The sequence below is a fragment of the Mustelus asterias genome, unplaced genomic scaffold (genome assembly GCF_964213995.1).
Source record: "Mustelus asterias unplaced genomic scaffold, sMusAst1.hap1.1 HAP1_SCAFFOLD_255, whole genome shotgun sequence".
NCBI lineage: Eukaryota > Metazoa > Chordata > Chondrichthyes > Carcharhiniformes > Triakidae > Mustelus > Mustelus asterias.
In genome coordinates this window covers 179,197-199,681 of record NW_027590222.1, presented here as the reverse complement: position 1 = coordinate 199,681, position 20,485 = coordinate 179,197, and the positions used below count along the sequence as shown (strand labels likewise).

Below are 20,485 nucleotides of genomic sequence, written 5' to 3'. Positions count from 1 at the left end.
GAAAATACAGGAATAGAGAATGGGGAAAATACAGGAATAGAGAAGGTGGAAAATACAAGAATAGAGAATAGGGGAAAGTACAGGAATATAGAACGGGGAAAATATAGGAATAGAGAATAGGGAAAAATCCAGGAATAGAGAATAGGGGAAAATACAGGAATCGAGAATAGGGGAAAATACAGGAATAGGGAACAGGGGAAAATGCAGGAATGGAGAATAGGGAAAATACAGGAATAGAGAATGGGGAAAATACAGGACTAGAGAACGGGAAAATACAGGAATAGAGAACGGGAAAATACACGAATAGAGAATGGGAGAATACAGGAATATAGAACGGGGAAAATACAGGAATTGACACCGTGGAAAATACAGGAATAGAGAATAGGGGAAACTACAGGATTGGAGAATAGAGGAAAATACAGGAACAGAGAATGGGGAAAATACAGGAATAGAGAACGGGGAAATACAGGAATCGAGAACGGGGAAAATACAGGAATAGAGAATAGGGGAAAATATAGGAAGAGAGAACGGGGATAAATACAGGAATAGAGAAGAGGGGAAAATACAGGAATAGAGAATAGGGGAAAATATAGGAAGAGAGAACGGGGAAAATACAGGAATAGAGAACAGGGGAGAATACAGTAATAGAGAATAGGGGAAAATACAGGAATAGAGAATAGGGGAAAATACAGGAATAGAGAACGGGGAAATACAGGAATTGAGAACGGGGAGAATACAGGAATAGAGAATAGGGGAAAATATAGGAAGAGAGAACGGGGAAAATACAGGAATAGAGAATATGGGAAAATATAGGGAGAGAGACCAGGGGAAAATACAGGAAGAGAGAACGGTGGAAAATACAGGAATAGAGAATAGGGGAAAATACAGGAATAGAGAATAGGGGAAAATACAGGAATAAAGAATATGGGGAAATATAGGGAGACAGAACGGGGGAAATACAGGAATCGAGAACGGGGAAAATACAGGAATAGAGAATATGGGAAAATATAGGGAGAGAGAACGGGGAAAATCCAGGAATAGAGAATATGGGAAAATATAGGGAGAGAGACCAGGGGAAAATACAGGAATAGAGAACGGGGAAAATACAGGAATAGAGAATAGGGGAAAATACAGGAATAGAGAATAGGGGAAAATACAGGAATAGAGAACGTGGAAAATATAGGAATAGAGAATAGGGGAAAATACAGGAATAGAGAACAATGGAAAAGACAGGAATAGAGAACAGTGGAACATACAGGAATAGAGAATGGGGAAAATACGGGAATAGAGAATTGGGGAAAATACAGGAATAGAGAACGGGGAAAATACAGGAATAGAGAATAGGGGGAAATACAGGAATAGAGAATAGGGGAAAATATAGGAAGAGAGAACGGGGAAAATACAGGAATAGAGAACAGGGGAAAATACAGGAATAGAGAATAGGGGAAAATACAGGAATAGAGAATAGGGGAAAATACAGGAATAGAGAACGGGGAAATACAGGAATTGAGAACGGGGAAAATACAGGAATAGAGAATAGGGGAAAATATAGGAAGAGAGAACGGGGAAAATACAGGAATAGAAAATATGGGAAAATATAGGGAGAGAGACCAGGGGAAAATACAGGAATAGAGAACGGGGGAAAATACAGGAATAGAGAATAGGGGAAAATACAGGAATAGAGAATAGGGGAAAATACAGGAATAGAGAATATGGGAAAATATAGGGAGACAGAACGGGGAAAATACAGGAATCGAGAACGGGGAAAATACAGGAATAGAGAATATGGGAAAATATAGGGAGAGAGAACGGGGAAAATACAGGAATAGAGAATATGGGAAAATATAGGGAGAGAGACCAGGGGAAAATACAGGAATAGAGAACGGGGAAAATACAGGAATAGAGAATAGGGAGAAATATAAGAATAGAGAACATGGAAAATACAGGAATAGAGAATAGGGGAAAATACAGGAATAGATAACAGGGGAAAAGACAGGAATAGAGAACAGTGGAACATACAGGAATAGAGAATGGGCAAAATACAGGAGAAGCCAATAGGGAAAATATAGGAATATGGAACGGGGAAAATACAGGAATAGAGAATAGGGGAAAATACTGGAATATAGAATGGGGAAAATACAGGAATAGAGAATGGGGAAAAGACAGGAATAGAGAATAGGTGAAAATACAGGAATAGTGCACGGGGAAAATGCAGGAATAGAGAACGTGGAAAATACAGGAATAGAAAACGGGGAAAATACAGTAATAGAGAACGGGGAAAATACAGGAATGGAGAACGGGGAAAATACAGGAATCAATGATGTGGAAGTTGTACTCGGAAGTTACAGACTGGAATCTAGTCGAGGGATTTGTGGCGATTTATATATAGAATAACAGACTCCCAAACCTGGGTTACAGACTGGAATCTAATCGAGGGGTTCAGGGGGGTTTTTATATATAGAATAACAGCTACTTGAAATGAGTTACAGACTGGAAGCTAATCAAGGGATTTAGGGGGGTTTATATGTAGAATAACAGGTATCCAGGAGTGAGTTATAGACTGGAATCTAAATGAGGGGTTCGGGGTGTTTATATATAGAATAACAGTCAGGAATTATGATTCAATCTTTCGTTCTCTGCTGCACTGGGGCAGCGTAAGGAATCATTCCTCCCCCCGAAGGACATTATTTGACCTGTTGCAACCCATCAGCTTTGAGAGTAGCTTTCTGATTCTAAAATTGAATCCACGAGGTAGAATGGAGATTGAATTGGTGGCGGGTATTGCTCCTGTAACTCCAAGCTGCAGCGCACACAGACTGCATCTGTGTACACCTCACATTAGCATCTCCCTCTCCAGTCCCTGTCCCTTCCATCGCACATTCTGTACCTGCACTCAAAGCTGATCCATATTCCTTATTAATCCGAGAACCATTGTCAACATTTCTTTTGCAGTTTAAGGTAGAGGATGCCAGCGAATCAGCCCAGGCACCCACACAAATGCCTCAACAGCAACAGGGTCACCTCCCTCAAGCCCAGCTTATGTTGGCGAGCACTCAGCTGGCAGGGGTAAGTCAGTGCCCCGTCTCAGAGCTCAGGCACACACACAAGGAAAAAGTCCTCGCCAGGAGCTGTCAGCCTGGTCCACTGACCTTGAGTCCCGCTTGCTTTCCCCTCTGTGTGAGGACTAACTTCTTCCACTCTGTTGACTAGTGACAACATTGGAAAACCAACCTCAGACCTCCAGATGTTCCCCACCTCCAGTCAGCGAGCAGATGTTATGGGCGTCCAGATGTCCTCAGATATCATCGAACAAAACCCTAGCCCCATTAAATCCTCCAAAATTCAAACCTTCCCTCCCCTGTGTACACAGGACCCACCATCGATCATCTATTTTCCTGCCCCCTCCCCGAGTCAATTTTTATCAATCTTTCCCCAACCCCCCCTTGCACCTCCCTCACCATCGCAAGTCCAACCTCACTCCCTATTGCAAGTATCCATTTCCCAAATTGCTTCCAAATACATTTCGACATCCCAGCAAGAACACATCAGAGGCTGGGAATCCTGCAGAGAGCAATTCACCTCCCGACTCCCCAAAGCCTGTCCACCATCTACAAGACACAAGTCAGGACTGCAATGGAATACTTACCACTTGCCTGGCTGAGGGCAATGCCAACAACGCTCAAGAAGCTTGACACCATCCAGGACAAAGCAGCCCTGCTTAATCGGCACCCCATCCACAAAAACTCACTCCCTCCAACATTGACGCTCAGTGGCAGCTATGTGTACAATCTACAAGATGCATTGCAGGAACTCGCCAAGGCTCCTTGGGCAGCATTTTCCAAGCCCACAACCGCTCCCATCTAGAAGGACAAGGGCAGTAGATACATGGAAGCACCACCACCAGGAGGTTCTCCTCCAACTCAGTCACCATCCTGACTTGGAAATATATCCACTGTTCCTTCACTGTCACTGGGCCAAAATCCTGTAACTCCCTCCCTAACAGCACTGTGGGTGTATCTACATCACATGGACTGCAGCGGTTCAAGAAAGCAGCTCACCACCACCACCTTCTACATACACACAAAAAAAGAAATTGGGAACAGGAGTAGGCACTTGGACCCTCAAGCCTGTTCCACCATTCAATAAGATCATGGCTGATCTGATTGTAATCTCCACCCCACCTTCCTGCCGACCCCTGATAACCTTTCAGCCCCTTGCTTACCAAGAAGCTATCTAGCTCTGCCTTAGGAATATTCACAAACTCTGCTTCCGCTGCCTTTTGAGGAAGAGTTCCAGAAACTCACGACACTCAGAAAAAGAACATTTCTTCTCATCTCTCTTAATTGGGTGACCCCTTATTTTTAAACAGTGATCCCTCGTTCTAGATTCTCCCACAAGAGGAAATATCCTCTCCGCATCCACCCTGTCAATACCCCTCAGGAGCTTAAAGATTTTGATCAAGTCTCTTCTTACACTTCTAAACTCCAGTGGATACAATCCTAACCTCTCCAACCTTTCCTCAAAAGACAAGGGGCAATTAGGGATGGGCAAGAAATGCTGGTCAAGCCCCGGTTCGACCCTAGCTGGAGCAGTATATGTAATTTTGGTCCCCTTACCTCAAACAGGATATTATTACCATAGAGGGAATACAACGAAGGTTTACCAGACTAGTTTGAGAATGATGGGACTGTCTTATGAAGAGAGATTGGGCAAACTGGGTCAATATTCTCTAGAGTTTCAAAGAATGAGAGGTGATTTCATTGAAACCTCCAAAGTATTTGAAGGAATAGACAGGGTAGATGCAGGAAAGGTGTTTCCCTTGCTTTGGGGAATTTGGAACCAGGGCTCACAATTTCAAAATAAGGCCACTTAGGGCCGAGATGAGAAATGTGGAAGGAGGCCATTTGGCCCATTTGGTCTGCACCAATTCTCTGACAGAGTATCTTACCCAGACTCTCTCCCGCACTCTAGCCCCATAACCCCACAGATTTACCATGGCTAATTCCACTAATCTACACATTTTGGGATACAAGGTGGTGAATCTTTGGAATTCTCTACCCCAGAGGGCTGTGGAAGCTCAGTCATTGAGTCTGGTTGAAGCAGAGATTGATAGATTTCTGATTGATGATAACGTAAAGGGATATGGGGATAGTGTGGGTGTAAAAGGCCTTGAAGTGTCCAATCAGCCATGATCATGTTGAATGGTGGAACAAGCTTGATGGGCTGAATGGCCTCCTCCTGTTCCTATGTTTCCTAGGCAGCTACGCACACATTTTCTGTGCCTCCAATCACCACAATCCATCTGTGGCAGTCGATGCGCTGCGTGGCTTCCCTCATTTCTGCCACTGACACTCCGAGGGAATTTGTCAGCCATCTTACATCCTGGCTGCCTCCACCCAGGCACCCTCGCTCCTCAAATCCAAGAGGTGTAGAGGTGAATGTGTCTGTTGCACAACTGGTCCCAACGGTCCCCATCTCAGCTGGCTGGACAACATCTGGCTACTCAAGGCTCCAGCTTTCCTTGGCCAACAAACACTTGCTCCCTATTCTGGGAATGTTCCGGAATACGAAGATGATGCCCCGTTCAACACCCACACACCTTTCCCACATAAAACAACCCTTTACCTCTCTGCCTTTCCAAACCAGCGTGCCAACTCCAGCCTCAGTTCTGCAAGGTGTTGTGTCCTCCTGAGTCTATTCCCATCTGTCCCGGATACTTAACTCATCCGATTATTCCTCTAACGAGCGCCTCACCCGTATCCTGTCCTTTAGCGAATTCCCCACTGGTGTCTTCCAGTATCTGTGGTCAAATATTCTTCCTCCCCACTGTCAGATATTTGCATCCGTGAGGCAATCGAGGGTCATGGTGGGGGTTGAGGCCGCAAAGTGGGAGTTGAGGATTATTATCACATCTGGTCTGCAGACCCAATGGGCCGAGTGGCCTCCTTCTGCCCCAACACCTTATGGCCTTTGGCTCTTTGGACAGGTAGCCATTTCTTGGGCAGTACCTGCTTCCTATCTCCCCTCTGGCCTATCTAACCTATCCAATCAGAGCCAGAAATGGCCGCCTTTGCCTTTCCTGTCCTGGGCACCGTTACCCTGGTATTACCACCCCCCTCCCCTTCCCCCCCCCTCCCCTCCCTCCCCTCCCCTTCCCACCCACCCCTCGCAAGAGTTGCCCACTATATAACCCCACCATCGTTATGACATTGGCAAACTTGGGGTCTGCCTCAGTGAACGGGATCCTGGATACCCTCAGCCTTATCCCCCCACCAAGCACACACACATCTACAAGATGCACTGCAACTGTTCACCAAAAATCATTAGCACCCTCCAAACCCACGACCACTGGAAGGACAAGGGCAGCAGATACATGGGAACAACACCATCTGCATGTTCCCCTCCAAGCCACTCACCATCCTGACTTGGAAATATATTGCCGTTCCTTCGCAGTGGTTTGGTCAAAATCCTGGAATTCCCTTCCTAACAGCATTGTGGGTCAACCCACTGCTCAGGGACTGCAGCGATTCAAAATGGCAGCTCAACTCCACCTTCTCAAGGGTAACTAGGATGGGCAATAAATGCTGGCCAACCAATGATGCCCATGTCCCACGAATGAATAAAAGAATACACACACAAACTGGGTATCCTCCAAAATCATCGAAACTCTTGCTGCCTGTTTCCTGCACCGAGTGTCTGATCACTTACCCCCATCCTCCCCGCCCTACACACACGCACATACAAGCGCACGCGCACACACGCACACACAGGCGTGCGCACACAAGCACACGCACACACAAGCGCACGCTCACACACACCAGTGCACACACACAAGTGCACATACACACATGTACACATGCACAGACAGGTTCACGCATGCACACACACATGCACACACATGCACATACACAAGTGCACTCAACCACACACACACGCACGCACACACACACACACGCACGCACATACACAAACCCCTACGATCCTGAAACTCCATCCAGTTTAAGATTCTCACTCTTGGCTTCTAAGCTGTCCCTGACCTCTCCTGCCCTACCTTCCCCTCCTTTCTCAATAACCTTCTCCAGGAAACAACACTCTGAGACCTCAGCGTCCTCTGCAACTCTGGCCACTCGCCTATCCCCTCCCACCACCCCTTCACCCCACTACTTTCACTCTCCACTTGATGACCAGACAGAACACAAACTCTAGAATTCCCTCACTAAATCTCCTCCACCTCTCTCCCTATCTCCCCCACTCTCTCTCTCTCTCTCTCCTCCTGTTAAAGTTCCACGAACCTTTCATATTTAGGGCCAGCTATCAGTCACCTGTTCTAACACCTCCTTCTCCAGCCTAAATGTGGGGTTTTCTCCAATAAAATTCCTCTGGCGGAGCCTGCATTTTCCTTTGAGGTGGAATGTTGGTGTGGATTATTGTTGGAAGGGGTTTAGAAGGGGCTTCAGTTCGTGCTTCGGTGGGAGTTTGAGAAGGTATGGGGTAGGAATTCGGGACAGTTTGAGGATTTTAGGGAGCACAGCAGGATGGATTGAAGGGTGCACGAGGTTATCGTTGACGGATGGTTACAACAGTGTTAGTCACTCAGAATACTGCACAGTTTCTGGTTTGTCAGCTCTCCCTTAGATCTCAGCCAATAGTGAGCATCGGACATTACTTAACATCAATTGTGATTGGTTGCAGGGCGTAGTGGGTGATCAGTAATTGGCTATTGGGAGTGGGGGAGGGGGGGTCAGTGGGTTAGTTCTGGCCTCAGTGATTGGTTGTGGGGGTCATTGGGTTAGTTTCAGCCTCAGTGATTGGCTGAAGGGGTCAATAGGTTAGTTTCAGCCTCAGTGATTGGCTGCGGGGGTCAGTGGGTTAGTTTCAGCCTCAGTGATTGGCTGCGGGGGTCAGTGGGTTAGTTTCAGCCTCAGTGATTGGCTGCGGGGGTCAGTGGGTTAGTTTCAGCCTCAGTGATTGGCTGCGGGGGTCAGTGGGTTAGTTTCAGCGTCAATGATTGGGAGTTGGTTTGGAATTCCCAGTGGGAATGGGTGAGCTGAATCAGGGAGCAGAGTTTTGGGATTATAAAACAAATTGATTTTGCACTATCCTACCTAAACATTGTCTTTTTCCTTTTATCTCCCACTCCCCCAATCTTCACATCACTCAATTATACCCCAAATCCCTCATTTCACACACACACTCCCCTACCCCCTCATCTCACTGAACCTCACACTCTCCAAACCCCCACCCAACACCCCCTCATCATTCCCTTCCCCACGCCCTCTCACCATCCCTTTCCCCCTCCTCACACCCCCTCACCACCCCCTCCCCGTCCTCATCCCCCTCCCTACACCCCCCTCACCGTCCTTCTCCTCACTTCCCTTCACCATCTCTGCCACCTCTTTGCTCACTCCTTCCTCTCTCCCTCATCTCACTCCCTCTCTCCACTCTCTCTCTTTTCTCTTACTCTCTCTGTTTCTCTTTCACCCTCTCCTCACTCTCTCTGCTCTCAATCCCTCTCCTGAATTACTCTGCTCACTCTCTCTCTCTCTCTCTCCCTCTCTCTCACTCTCTCTTCCTCTCTCTCTCTCTCTCTCCCTCTCTCTCTCTGCCCCTCTCTCCTCTTTCTTCTCACATCCTCTCTCTCTCTCTCTTCCTCTCCTTTCTCGCTCCCTTCCCTTTTGTGCTCTCTTTCCTCTCTCCTCCTCTTTTTCCTCTTGCTCTCTCTGCCTCTCCTCTCTCGCTCTCTTTCCTCTCTCCTCTCTCGCTCTCTCTTTCTTGCTCACTCTTTCCTCTCTCCTTCCTTGCTCTCTCTGACACCCTCTCCTCGCTCTCTCCTTTCTCTCTGACCCCTCCCCGCTCTCTCTCTCCCTCTCTCCTTTCCCTCTCTCTGACCTTCTCCTCTCTCTCCTCTCAATCTCACTTTGTCTCTCTGACCCTCTCCCCCCACAATCTTTTTTCTCTCACTCCCTCTCTCTCGCTCTGTGTCTCTCCTCTCTCCCTCTCCATCATTCTCTCTTGTCATTTCCTCTCATTCTGATTCCCAGCTCACAGCTCTGTTACCAGCCCAGCAGCAGTTGCTGCTCCAGCAGGCACAGGCCCAGTTGCTGGCAGCCGCTGTTCAGCAGAGCAACGCAGTGGCAGCGTCCCAGCACTCGGCCCTCGAGTCACAGCAACACAGCGGGCCCCAGCAGGCAGGAGCTTTAGCACTAACCCAACCAATCCAAATCACTGCCCAGGTAAGCAGCAGCACACGGAGGAGCTGGGAACACTGAGAGATCGCACACACGACACGCAAACACACACACACACACACAGTCACACACACACACACACAGACTCACACACACAGTCACACACACACACTCGCACACACACACTCACACACACACACTCACACACACACTCTCACATACACAGACTCACACACACTCAAACTCACACAACACACCGACACACACACAAACTCACACACTCACTCACACACAAACACACCGACACACACAAACTCACACACTCACTCACACACACAAACACACCGACACACACAAACTCACACACACACTCACACACACAAACACACCGACACACACACAAACTCACACACTCACACACACACACAAACACACCGACACACACAAACTCACACACTCACTCACACACACAAACACACCGACACACACAAACTCACACACTCACTCACACACACAAACACACCGACACACACAAACTCACACACTCACTCACACACACAAACACACCGACACACACAAACTCACACACACACTCACACACACACACTCACGCACACACCAACACACAAACTCACACACACACTCACGCACTCACACACACTCACACACACTCACACACACACACACTCACACACACTCACACACACACACACTCACACACACTCACACACACACACACTCACACACACACACACTCACACACACTCACACACACACTCACACGCACACACTCACACACACACACACTCACAAGCACACTCACACTCACATGCACACTCACACGCACACACACACACTCAGACACACACACACTCACACATACACACACTCACAAGCACACTCACACTCACATGCACACTCACATGCACACACACACACTCAGACACACACACACTCACACATACACACACTCACACACACACTCACTCACACACAAAAACACCAACACACACACACACACACTCTCTCACACACACAAACACACCGACACACACACACACACAAGCACACTCACACTCACAGACACACACACACTCACACACATACACACACTCACACACACACTCACACACAAAAACACCAACACGCACACACACACACACACACTCACACACTCTCTCACACACACAAACACACCGACACACACACACACTCACACACACTCATTCACACTCACAAACTAACACACCGATGCACACAAACTCACACACACACTCACTCACACACATACTCACACACACACACTCACAAACTCACACACACACTCACACACACACACACCAACACACACACACACACTCACACACAAACACACCGACACACGCACATTCACTCACACACACACGCACCCACACTCATTCACACACACACACACACTCACAAACAAACACACCGATGCACACAAACTCACACACACCCACACACACACACACACACACTCTCACACACACACACAGTTGCAAAGCAGGGGGCTCACTCTTTCACACACACACACACACACATACACAAACACACACACACAGATGAGGACGCATTAGCTGATTCAGTCGAAGCCTGTGGCACACAACCCTATATTTTCACCTGTACCCTGAGTGTTGAAACAGACTCAATTACAGCTTTTACCCTGCAACCTCTGCCACAGCTATCTGAGATTGAGGACTGTCTGACCAGGAGGCTGCCAGGGCTCTGGATGCTGTGAATGTGCTGGCACAATGTGACTAACAGATTGCTCTTTGTGCGTAGGACCTTCAACAGTTACTGCAGCTTCAGCAGCTGGTGCTGGTACCTGGGCATCACCTTGCTGCCAATCTCCAAGGACCTGCACCCTTCCTCCTACCACAGGCACAGCAAGGACAGCAAGGTAGGAGCAGCGCAACTCGCACTGTGAAAGGGCGGATAGTAATCTACACCGAACCGATTGCCAGACCCTCAATTCGACTAGGCTATTGCTGTTTCACACCTGTATCTAACCCCGTTGTGTACCTGTCCTGGGAGCATTTGACAGGGACAGTGTAGAGAGAACTTTACTCTGTATCTAACCCCGTGTTGTACCTGTCCTGGGAGTGTTTGATGGGGACAGTGTAGAGGGAGCTTTTCTCTGTATCTAACCCCGTGCTGTACCTGTCCTGGGAGTGTTTGATGGGGACATTGTAGAGGGAGATTTACTCTGTATCACATTATCCCTGCCCAGGTGTTATCAGGCTGAGTTGTCATTTTGCTTTACATTTCAGGTCTTCTCTCGACACCAAATCTTCTACAGCTACCTCAGCAAAGCCAAGGGGGACTCCTGCAGGCACAACCCCGCCTGGGGCTCGCTGCACAGGTCAGCCATTCGACTGTAGTTTACAGGCAAACAGCCTTCAATACAAGCTTCGATAGCCTGTACACACACACACTTCCTGTTAGTCTGTACACACACACACACATTCACCCTGTGTTAGACTGTACACCCATACTGTGCTGCGTCAGACAGTACACCCACACTCTGCCTGTGTTAGACTGTACACAACACTCTACCTTGTTAGAGTGTACACATGCACACCCTGCCTGTATTACACTGTACACACAAATCCTGCCTGTATTACACTAAACACACACATCCTGCCTGTATTACATTATACACACAGATCCTGCCTGTATTACATTATACACACACATCCTGCCTATATTACACTATACACACACATCTGCCTGTGTTACACTGTACACACACACACCCTGCCTGTGTTCGACTGTATACACACCCTCTGCCTGTGTTACACTGTACACACACCCTGCCTGTGCTACACTGTGCACACACATCCTGCCTGTGTTACACTGTACACACACTCTGCCTGTGTTACATTGTACACACACACCCTGCCTGTGTTTAACTGTGCACACGCACACTCTGCCTGCGTTGCACTGTACACACAAACCCAACCCATGTGTGTGTGTGTGTGTGTGTATATGAGTGTGAGAGAGAATGTGTGTGTGTCTTTCTGTGCTGTATAAATCATTGTTTTCTGAGATGTGTTATTCTGCGATTCTGTGCTGAGAAATGGCAGACAGAAAAGCTGCCAGTGACTATCCTTCTCTCAACAATAAATCCAATCGGAATTGCAGAGAGGATGGGCTGGTAAGGTTCAAAGGGGCAGGTTGGGAAAAGGCTCAGACCCCATGTCTGTGCTGTAAATAATATTTGTGTGTTTTTTAAATTCATTTGTGGGACATTGGAATCTCTGGCTGCCCAACATTTATTGCTCTTGTCCAGCGGGCAGTTGAAAGTCAACCACATTCTGGAGTCACATGTAGGCCAGACCGGGTAAGGACAGCAGATTTCCTTCCCAAAAGGACATTCGTGAACCAGATGGGTTTTACTGACAATCGACAATGGTTTCATGGTCATCAGTAGCTTCTTAATTCCAGATATTTTTTATTGAATTCAAATTCCACCATCTGCCGTGGTGGGATTTGAATCCGGGTCCCCAGAACATTAATTGAGTTTCTGGATTAATAGTCTAGCGATAATACCACTAGGCCATCGCCTCACTTACATAGTGACATAACACAACACTGCAAGAAGCGGGGGAGAGAGAGAGAAAGTGAGAGAAAGAGAGAGAGAGAGCGAGAGACAGAGAGGGTATATGGGGAAGGAGAAAAGGAGGGAAGAGTTGAATTGATGAGTGAGGTTGAGAATGTGGGTGATTGGACGGTGTTACAGGCTGCTCTCTCCAACCTCACTAACACAGCGTGACTCTTATGTTTCAGGCAGTGACTCGGCCAGGACTCCCCGGGTCCATTGTCCATGAGCCTCACATGCAGGGAAACCCCCAGTCACAGACGACCAAAGGTGTGGAGGCCGCATCACACCCCGAGGAGCCCAGTGACCTGGAGGAGCTCGAACAGTTTGCCCGAACCTTCAAACAGCGGCGCATCAAACTGGGGTTTACTCAGGTAAATACGCACTACCAGCAGGAAATGTTCACACTGTCCTGTAACCATGTCGGGGAGTGTTGACACTGTCCTGTAACCATGTCGGGGAGTGTTGACACTGTCCTGTAACCATGTCGGGGAGTGTTGACACTGTCCTGTGACCATGTTGGGGGTAGCTCACAGTGTCCTGTAACCATGTCAGGGGTAGTTCACGCTGTCCTGTAATCGTGGCGGGGAGTGTTCACGCTGTTGGTCCTAATCAAAAAGAAAAAAGAGGCATACATGGGGTCCAGGCAGCTAAAAACAGATGGAGCACTGGAGGAATACAGAGAAAGTAGAAAAGAACTCAAACAGGGAGTTAGAAGGGCAAAAAGGGGTCACGAAATGTCCTTGGCAGACAGGATTAAGGAGAATCCTAAGGCATTTTATACATACGTTAGGAACAAGAGGGTTGTTAGGGAAAGAATCGGACCTCTCAGGGACAAAGAAGGGGAATTATGCTTAGAACCAAAGGAAGTAGGTGGGATCCTAAACGAATACTTTGCATCAGTATTCACAAAGGAGAGGGACATGTTGACTGTAGTGTAGTGTCTCAGAGAGATCAGTTGACCCGTTAGAAAAAATCTCAATTACAAGGGAGGAAGTGTTAGGTTTTTTAGGAAACATTAAGACAGACAAATCCCCAGGGCCGGATGGCATCTGTCCTAGACTCCTCAGGGAGGCAAGAGATGAAATTGCTGGGCCTCTAACAGAAATCTTTGTCTCTTCACTGGACACAGGTGAGGTCCCAGAGGATTGGAGGATAGCAAATGTGGTCCCGTTATTTAAGAAGGGAAGCAAGGATAACCCGGGTAACTATAGGCCGGTGAGCTTGACGTCTGTGGTAGGGAAATTGTTGGAGAAGATTCTTAGAGATAGGATATATGCGCATTTAGAACTGAATAATCTCATTAGCGATAGACAGCATGGTTTTGTACGAGGGAGGTCATGCCTCACAAATTTGGTTGAGTTTTTTGAGGAGGTGACAAAAATGATTGACGAGGGAAGGGCCGTGGATGTCGTCTATATGGATTTTAGTAAAGCGTTTGACAAGGTCCCTCATGGCAGGCTGGTGCAAAAGGTTAAATCTCACGGAATAAAAGATGAGCTAGCTAGATGGGTGGAGAACTGGCTCAGCCATAGAAGACAGAGGGTAACAGTGGAGGGGTCTTTTTCCGGTTGGAGGTCTGTGATGACTGGAGTTCTGCAGGGCTCTGTACTGGGACCTCTGCCGTTTGTGATATATATAAATGATTTGGAGGAAGATGTAGCTGGTGTGATCAGTAAGTTTGCGGACGACACGAAAATTGCTGGAGTTGCGGATAGTGACGAACATTGTCAGAGAATACAGCAGGATATAGATAGGCTGGAACATTGGGCGGAGAAATGGCAGATGGAGTTTAATCCAGATAAATGCGAAGTGATGCATTTCGGTAGATCTAATGTAAGGGGGAGCTGTACAATAATTGGCAGAACATCAGGAGTACAGACACACACAGGGACCTGGGTGTACAAGTCCACAGATCCTTAAAGGTGGCAGCACAGGTGGAGAGGGTGGTGAAGAAGGCATATGGCATGCTTGCCTTTATTGGACGGGGCACAGAATTTAAAAGTTGGCATATGATGATGCAGCTGTATCGAACGTTGGTTAGGCCACATTTGGAATATTGCGTCCAGTTCTGGTCGCCACACTACCAGAAGGACGTGGAGGCTTTGGAGAGAGTACAGAAAAGGTTTGACAGGATGTTGCCTGGTATGAAGGGTCTTAGCTATGAGGAGAGATTGGGTAAGCTGGGGATGTTCTCCCTGGAAAGACGGAGGATGAGGGGGCGGCCTAATAGAGGTGTAAAAAATTATGAAGGGCATAGATAGGGTGAACAGTGGGAAGCTTTTTCCCAGGCCGGAGATGACGAACACAAGGGGTCACAGGTTCAAGGTGAGGGGGGAAAGATTCAACACAGATGTCAGGGGGACGTATTTTACACAGAGGGTGGTGGGGGCCTGGAATGCACTCCCAAGCAAGGTGATTGAGGCGGACACGCTGGGATCGTTTAAGACTTATCTAGATAGCCAAAGAACAGACTGGGAATAGAGGGATACAAATGAATGGTCTAGCTGGGCCCATGAGCGGCACAGGCTTGGAGGGCCGAAGGGCCTGTTCCTGTGCTGTATTGTTCTTTGTTCTTTTGTTGTTTGTCCTGGAACCATGTCGGGGGGTGTTCACGATGTCTTGTAACCATGTCAGGGAGTGTTCATGCTGTCCTGTAACCGTGTCGGGGAGTGTTCATGCTGTCATGTAAGCATGTCGGGGAGTGTTCACGCTGTCCTGTAACCGTGTCAGGGAATGTTCACGCTGTCCTGTAACCGTGTTGGGGATTGTTCACGCTGTCCTGTAACCGTGTCGGGGAATGTTCACGCAGTCCTGTAACCGTGTTGGGGATTGTTCACGCTGTGCTGTAACCGTGTCAGGGATTGTTCACGCTGTCCTGTAACCGTGTCGGGAAGTGTTCACGCTGTCCTGTAACGGTGTCGGGGTGTGTTCACGCTGTCCTGTAACGGTGTCGGGGTGTGTTCACGCTGTCCTGTAACTGTGTCGGGGAGTGTTCATGCTGTCCTGTAAGTGTGGCAGGGAATGTTCACGCTGTCCTGTAAGTGTGGCAGGGAGTGTTCACGCTGTCCTGTAACCGCGTCAGGGAGTGTTCACGCTGTCCTGTAACCGTGTTGGTTACAATGTTCACACTGTTTCTGTAACCGTGTCGGGGAGTGTTCACGCTGTCCTGTAACCGTGTCGGGGAGTGTTCACGCTGTCCTGTAAGCGTGTCAGGGAGTGTTCACGCTGTCCTGTAAGCGTGTTGGGGAGTGGTCACGCTGTCATGTAAGCGTGTTGGGGAGTGGTCCCGCTGTGCTGTAAACGTGGCGGGGAATGTTGACGCTGTCCTGTAACCGTGTCGGGGAGTTTTCATGCTGTCCTGTAAGCATGTTGGGGAGTGGTCACACTGTCCGGTAAGCTTGTCGGGGAGCGTTGATGCTGACCTGTAACCATGTTGGGGAGTGTTCGCGCTGTCTTGTATCCATGTTGGGGGGGTGTTCACACTGTCCTGTAACCGTATCAGGGAGTGTTCACGTTGTCCTGTAACCGCATCAAGCAGTGTTCATGCTATCCTCTAACTGTGTCAGGGAATGTTCACACTGTCCTGTAAGAGTGTTGGGGAGTGGTCACGCTGCCCTGTAACCCTGTCAGGGAGTGTTCACGCTGTCCTGTAACCATGTTGGGGAATGTTCACGCTGTCCTGTAACCATGTTGGGGAATGTTCACGCTGTCCTGTAAGCGTGTCGAGGAGTGTTCATGCTTCCTGTAAGCGTGTCGGGGAGTGTTCACGCTGTCCTGTAACCGGGTTGGGGAGTGTTCACGCTGTCCTGTAACTGTGTCGGGAAGTGTTCACGCTGTAATGTAACCGTGTTGGCGATTGTTCACGCTGTCCTGTAACCGTGTCGGGGAGTGTTGACGCTGTCCTGTAACCACGTCGGGGAGTGTTCACGCTGTCCTGTAACCGTGTCGGGGAGTGTTCACACTGTCCTGTAACTGTGTCGGGAAGTGTTCACGCTGTAATGTAACCGTGTTGGGGAGTGTTCACGCTATCCTGTAACCGTGTCGGGGAGTGTTGACGCTGTCCTGTAACCGTGTCGGGGAGTGTTCACGCTGTCCTGTAACTGTGTCAGGGTGTGTTCACGCTGTGCTGTAACCATGTCGGGGAGTGTTCACGCTGTCCTGTAACCGTGTCGGGGAGTGTTCACGCTGTGCTGTAACCGTGTCGGGGAGTGTTCACGCTGTCCTGTAACCGTGTCGGGGAGTGTTCACGCTATCCTGTAACTGTGTCGGGGTGTTTTAACGCTGTCCTGTAACTGTGTCGGGGTGTTTTAACGCTGTCGTGTAACTGTGTCGGGGAGTGTTCACTCTGTCCTGTAACCGTGTCGGGGTGTGTTCACACTGTCCTGTAACCGTATCAGGCAGTGTTCACGCTGTCCTGTAACCGTGTCAGGGAGTGTTCACTCTGTCCTGTAACCGTATCAGGCAGTGTCAACGCTGTCCTGTAACCGTATCAGGCAGTGTTCACGCGGTTCTGTAAGCGTGTCGGGGAGTGTCCACTCTGTGCTGTAAGCGTGTTGGGGAGTGTTCACGCTGTCCTGTAAGCGTGTCGGGGAGGGTCCACTCTGTGCTGTAAGCGTGTTGGGGAGTGTTCACGCTGTCCTGTAACCGCGTCAGGGAGTGTTCATGCTTCCTGTAACCGCGTCAGGGAGTGTTCATGCTTCCTGTAACCGCGTCAGGGAGTGTTCACGCTGTCCTGTAACCGTGTCGGGGAGTGTTCACGCTGTCCTGTAAGCGTGACGGGGAGTGTTCACGCTGTCCTGTAACCATGTCGGGGAGTGTTCACAATGTCCTGTAAGCGTGTCACGGAGTGTTCGCGATGTCCTATAACTGTGTCGGGGAGTGTTCACGCTGTCCTGTAACTGTGTCGGGGAGTGTTCACGCTGTCCTGTAACTGTGTCGGGGAGTGTTCACGCTGTCCTGTAACTGTGTCGGGGAGTGTTCACGCTGTCCTGTAACCGTGTCAGGGAGTGTTCACAATGTCCTGTAAGCGTGTCACGGAGTGTTCGCGCTGTCCTGTAACTGTGTCGGGGAGTGTTCACGCTGTCCTGTAACTGTGTCGGGGAGTGTTCACGCTGTCCTGTAACCGTGTCAGAGAGTGTTGACGCTGTCCTGTAAGCGTGTCAGGGAGTGTTCACACTGTCGTGTAACCGTGTCAGGGAGTGTTGACGCTGTCCTGTAAGTGTGTCGGGGAGTGTTGACGCTGTCCTGTAACCGCGTCAGGGAGTGTTGACGCTGTCCCGTAACCGTGTCGGGGAGTGTTCATGCTGTCCTGTAACCATGTCAGGGAGTGTTCACCCTGTCCTATAAGTATGTCGGGAAGTGTTCACGCTGTCCTGGAACCGTGGGTTACAATGTTCACACTGTTTCTGTAACCGTGTCAGGGAGTGTTCACGCTGTCCTGTAACCATGTTGGGGAGTGTTCACGCTGCCCTGTAACCGTGTCAGGGAGTGTTCATGCTGTCCCGTATCCATGTTGGGGGGGTGTTCACACTGTCCTGTAACTGTATCAGGGAGTGTTCACGTCCTGTAACCGTATCAGGAAGTATTCACAATATCCTGTAACCTATCAGGATGTGTTCACACTGTCCTGTAACCGTGACAGGGAGTGTTCACGCTATCCTGTAAGAGTGTCGGGGAGTGTTCACGCTGCCCTGTAACCGTGTCAGGGAGTGTTCACACTGTCCTGTAAGAGTGTCGGGTGGTCATGCTGTCCTGTAACCGTATCGGGGAAAGTTCACGCTGTGCTGTAACCGTGTCAGGGAGTGTTCACGCTGTCCTGTAAGCATGTTGGGGAGTGGTCACGCTGTCCTGTAAGCGTGTCGGGGAGTGTTCACGCTGTCCTGTAAGCATATTGGGGAGTGGTCACGCTGTCCTGTAACCGTGTCAGGGATGTTCACGCTGCCCTGTAAGTGTGTTGGGGTGTGGTCACGCTGCTCTGTAACCGTGTCAGGGAGTGTTCACGCTATCCTGTAATCATGTTGGGGAATGTTCACGCTGTCCTGTAACCATGTTGGGGAATGTTCACGCTGTCCTGTAACCATGTTGGGGAATGTTCACGCTGTCCTGTAAGCGTGATGGGGAGTGTTGACGCTGTCCTGTAACCATGTCGGGGAGTGTTCACGCTGTCCTGTAAGTGTGTTGGGGAGTGGTCACGCTGTCCTGTAAGCGTGTCTGGGTGTGTTCACGCTGTCCTGTAAGAGTGTCTGGGTGTGTTCACGCTGTCCTGTTAGCGTGACGGGGAGTGTTGACGCTGTCCTATAACCATGTCGGGGAGTGTTCACAATGTCCTGTAAGCGTGTCACGGAGTGTTCACGCTGTCCTGTAACCGTGTCGGGGAGTGTTCACGCTGTCCAGTAACTGTGTCGGGGAGTGTTGACGCTGTCCTGTAACCATGTCGGGGAGTGTTGACGCTGTCCTGTAAGTGTGTCGGGGAGTGTTGACGCTGTGCCGTAACCGTGTCGGGGAGTGTTCATGCTGTCCTGTAACCATGTCAGGGAGTGTTCACCCTGTCCTATAAGTATGTCGGGAAGTGTTCACGCTGTCCTGTAACTGTGGGTTACAATGTTCATACCGTTTCTGTAACCGTGTCGGGGAGTGTTCACGCTGCCTGTAACTGTGTTGGGGAGTGTTCACGCTGCCTGTAACCGTGTCGGGGAGTGTTCACGCTGTCCTGTAACCGTGTCGGGGATTGTTCACGCTGTCCTGTAACCGTGTCGGGGAGTGTTCACGCTGTCCTGTAACCATGTCAGGGAGTGTTCACCCTGTCCTATAAGTATGTCGGGAAGTGTTCACGCTGTCCTGTAACTGTGGGTTACAATGTTCATACCGTTTCTGTAACCGTGTCGGGGAGTGTTCACGCTGCCTGTAACTGTGTCGGGGAGTGTTCACGCTGCCTGTAACCGTGTCGGGGAGTGTTCACGCTGTCCTGTAACCGTGTCGGGGATTGTTCACGCTGTCCTGTAACCGTGTCGGGGAGTGTTCATACCGTTTCTGTAACCGTGTCAGGGAGTGTTCACGCTGTCCTGTAACCGCGTCAGGGAGTGTTCACGCTGTCCTGTAACCGTGTCGGGGAGTGTTCACGCTGTCCTGTAACCGCGTCAGGGAGTGTTCATGCTGTCCTGTAACCGCGTCAGGGAGTGTTCACGCTGTCCTGTAAGCGTGTCGGGGAGTGTTCACGCTGTCCTGTAAGCGTGTTGGGGATGGTCACGCTGTCCTGTAAGAGTGGCGGGGAATGTTGACGCTGTCCTGTAACCGCATCGGAAAGTGTTCACGCTGTCCTGTAACCGTGTCGGGGAGTGTTCACACTATCCTGTAACAGTGTCGGGGTATGTTCACGCTGTCCTGTAACTGTGTCGGGGAGTGTTCATGCTGTCCTGTAACTGTGTCGGGGAGTGTTCATGCAGTCCTGTAACTGTGTCGGGGAGTGTTCATGCTGTCCTGTAAGCGTGTTGGGGAGTGGTCACGCTGTCCGGTAAGCTTGTTGGGGAGCGTTGATGCTGACCTGTAACCATGTTGGGGAGTGTTCGCGCTGTCTTGTATCCATGTTGGGGGATGTTCACACTGTCCTGTAACCGTATCAGGGAGTGTTCACGTTGTCCTGTAACCGCATCAAGCAGTGTTCATGCTATCCTCT

At 49.4% G+C, this 20,485-nt stretch overlaps 1 protein-coding gene across 1 annotated transcript in view; it reads left to right on the top strand.

Moving 5' to 3' along the window:
• Positions 1–20,485, top strand: part of LOC144485964 (POU domain, class 2, transcription factor 2-like) — a 160,195-nt gene that overhangs the window by 90,078 nt on the left and 49,632 nt on the right. Inside the window, exons 5-9 of the mRNA XM_078204038.1 lie at positions 2,953–3,066; positions 9,042–9,233; positions 10,992–11,109; positions 11,480–11,571; positions 12,999–13,184. Of these exons, the coding sequence (XP_078060164.1) occupies positions 2,953–3,066; positions 9,042–9,233; positions 10,992–11,109; positions 11,480–11,571; positions 12,999–13,184 (702 nt within the window). The remainder of the gene's footprint in view (positions 1–2,952; positions 3,067–9,041; positions 9,234–10,991; positions 11,110–11,479; positions 11,572–12,998; positions 13,185–20,485) is intronic.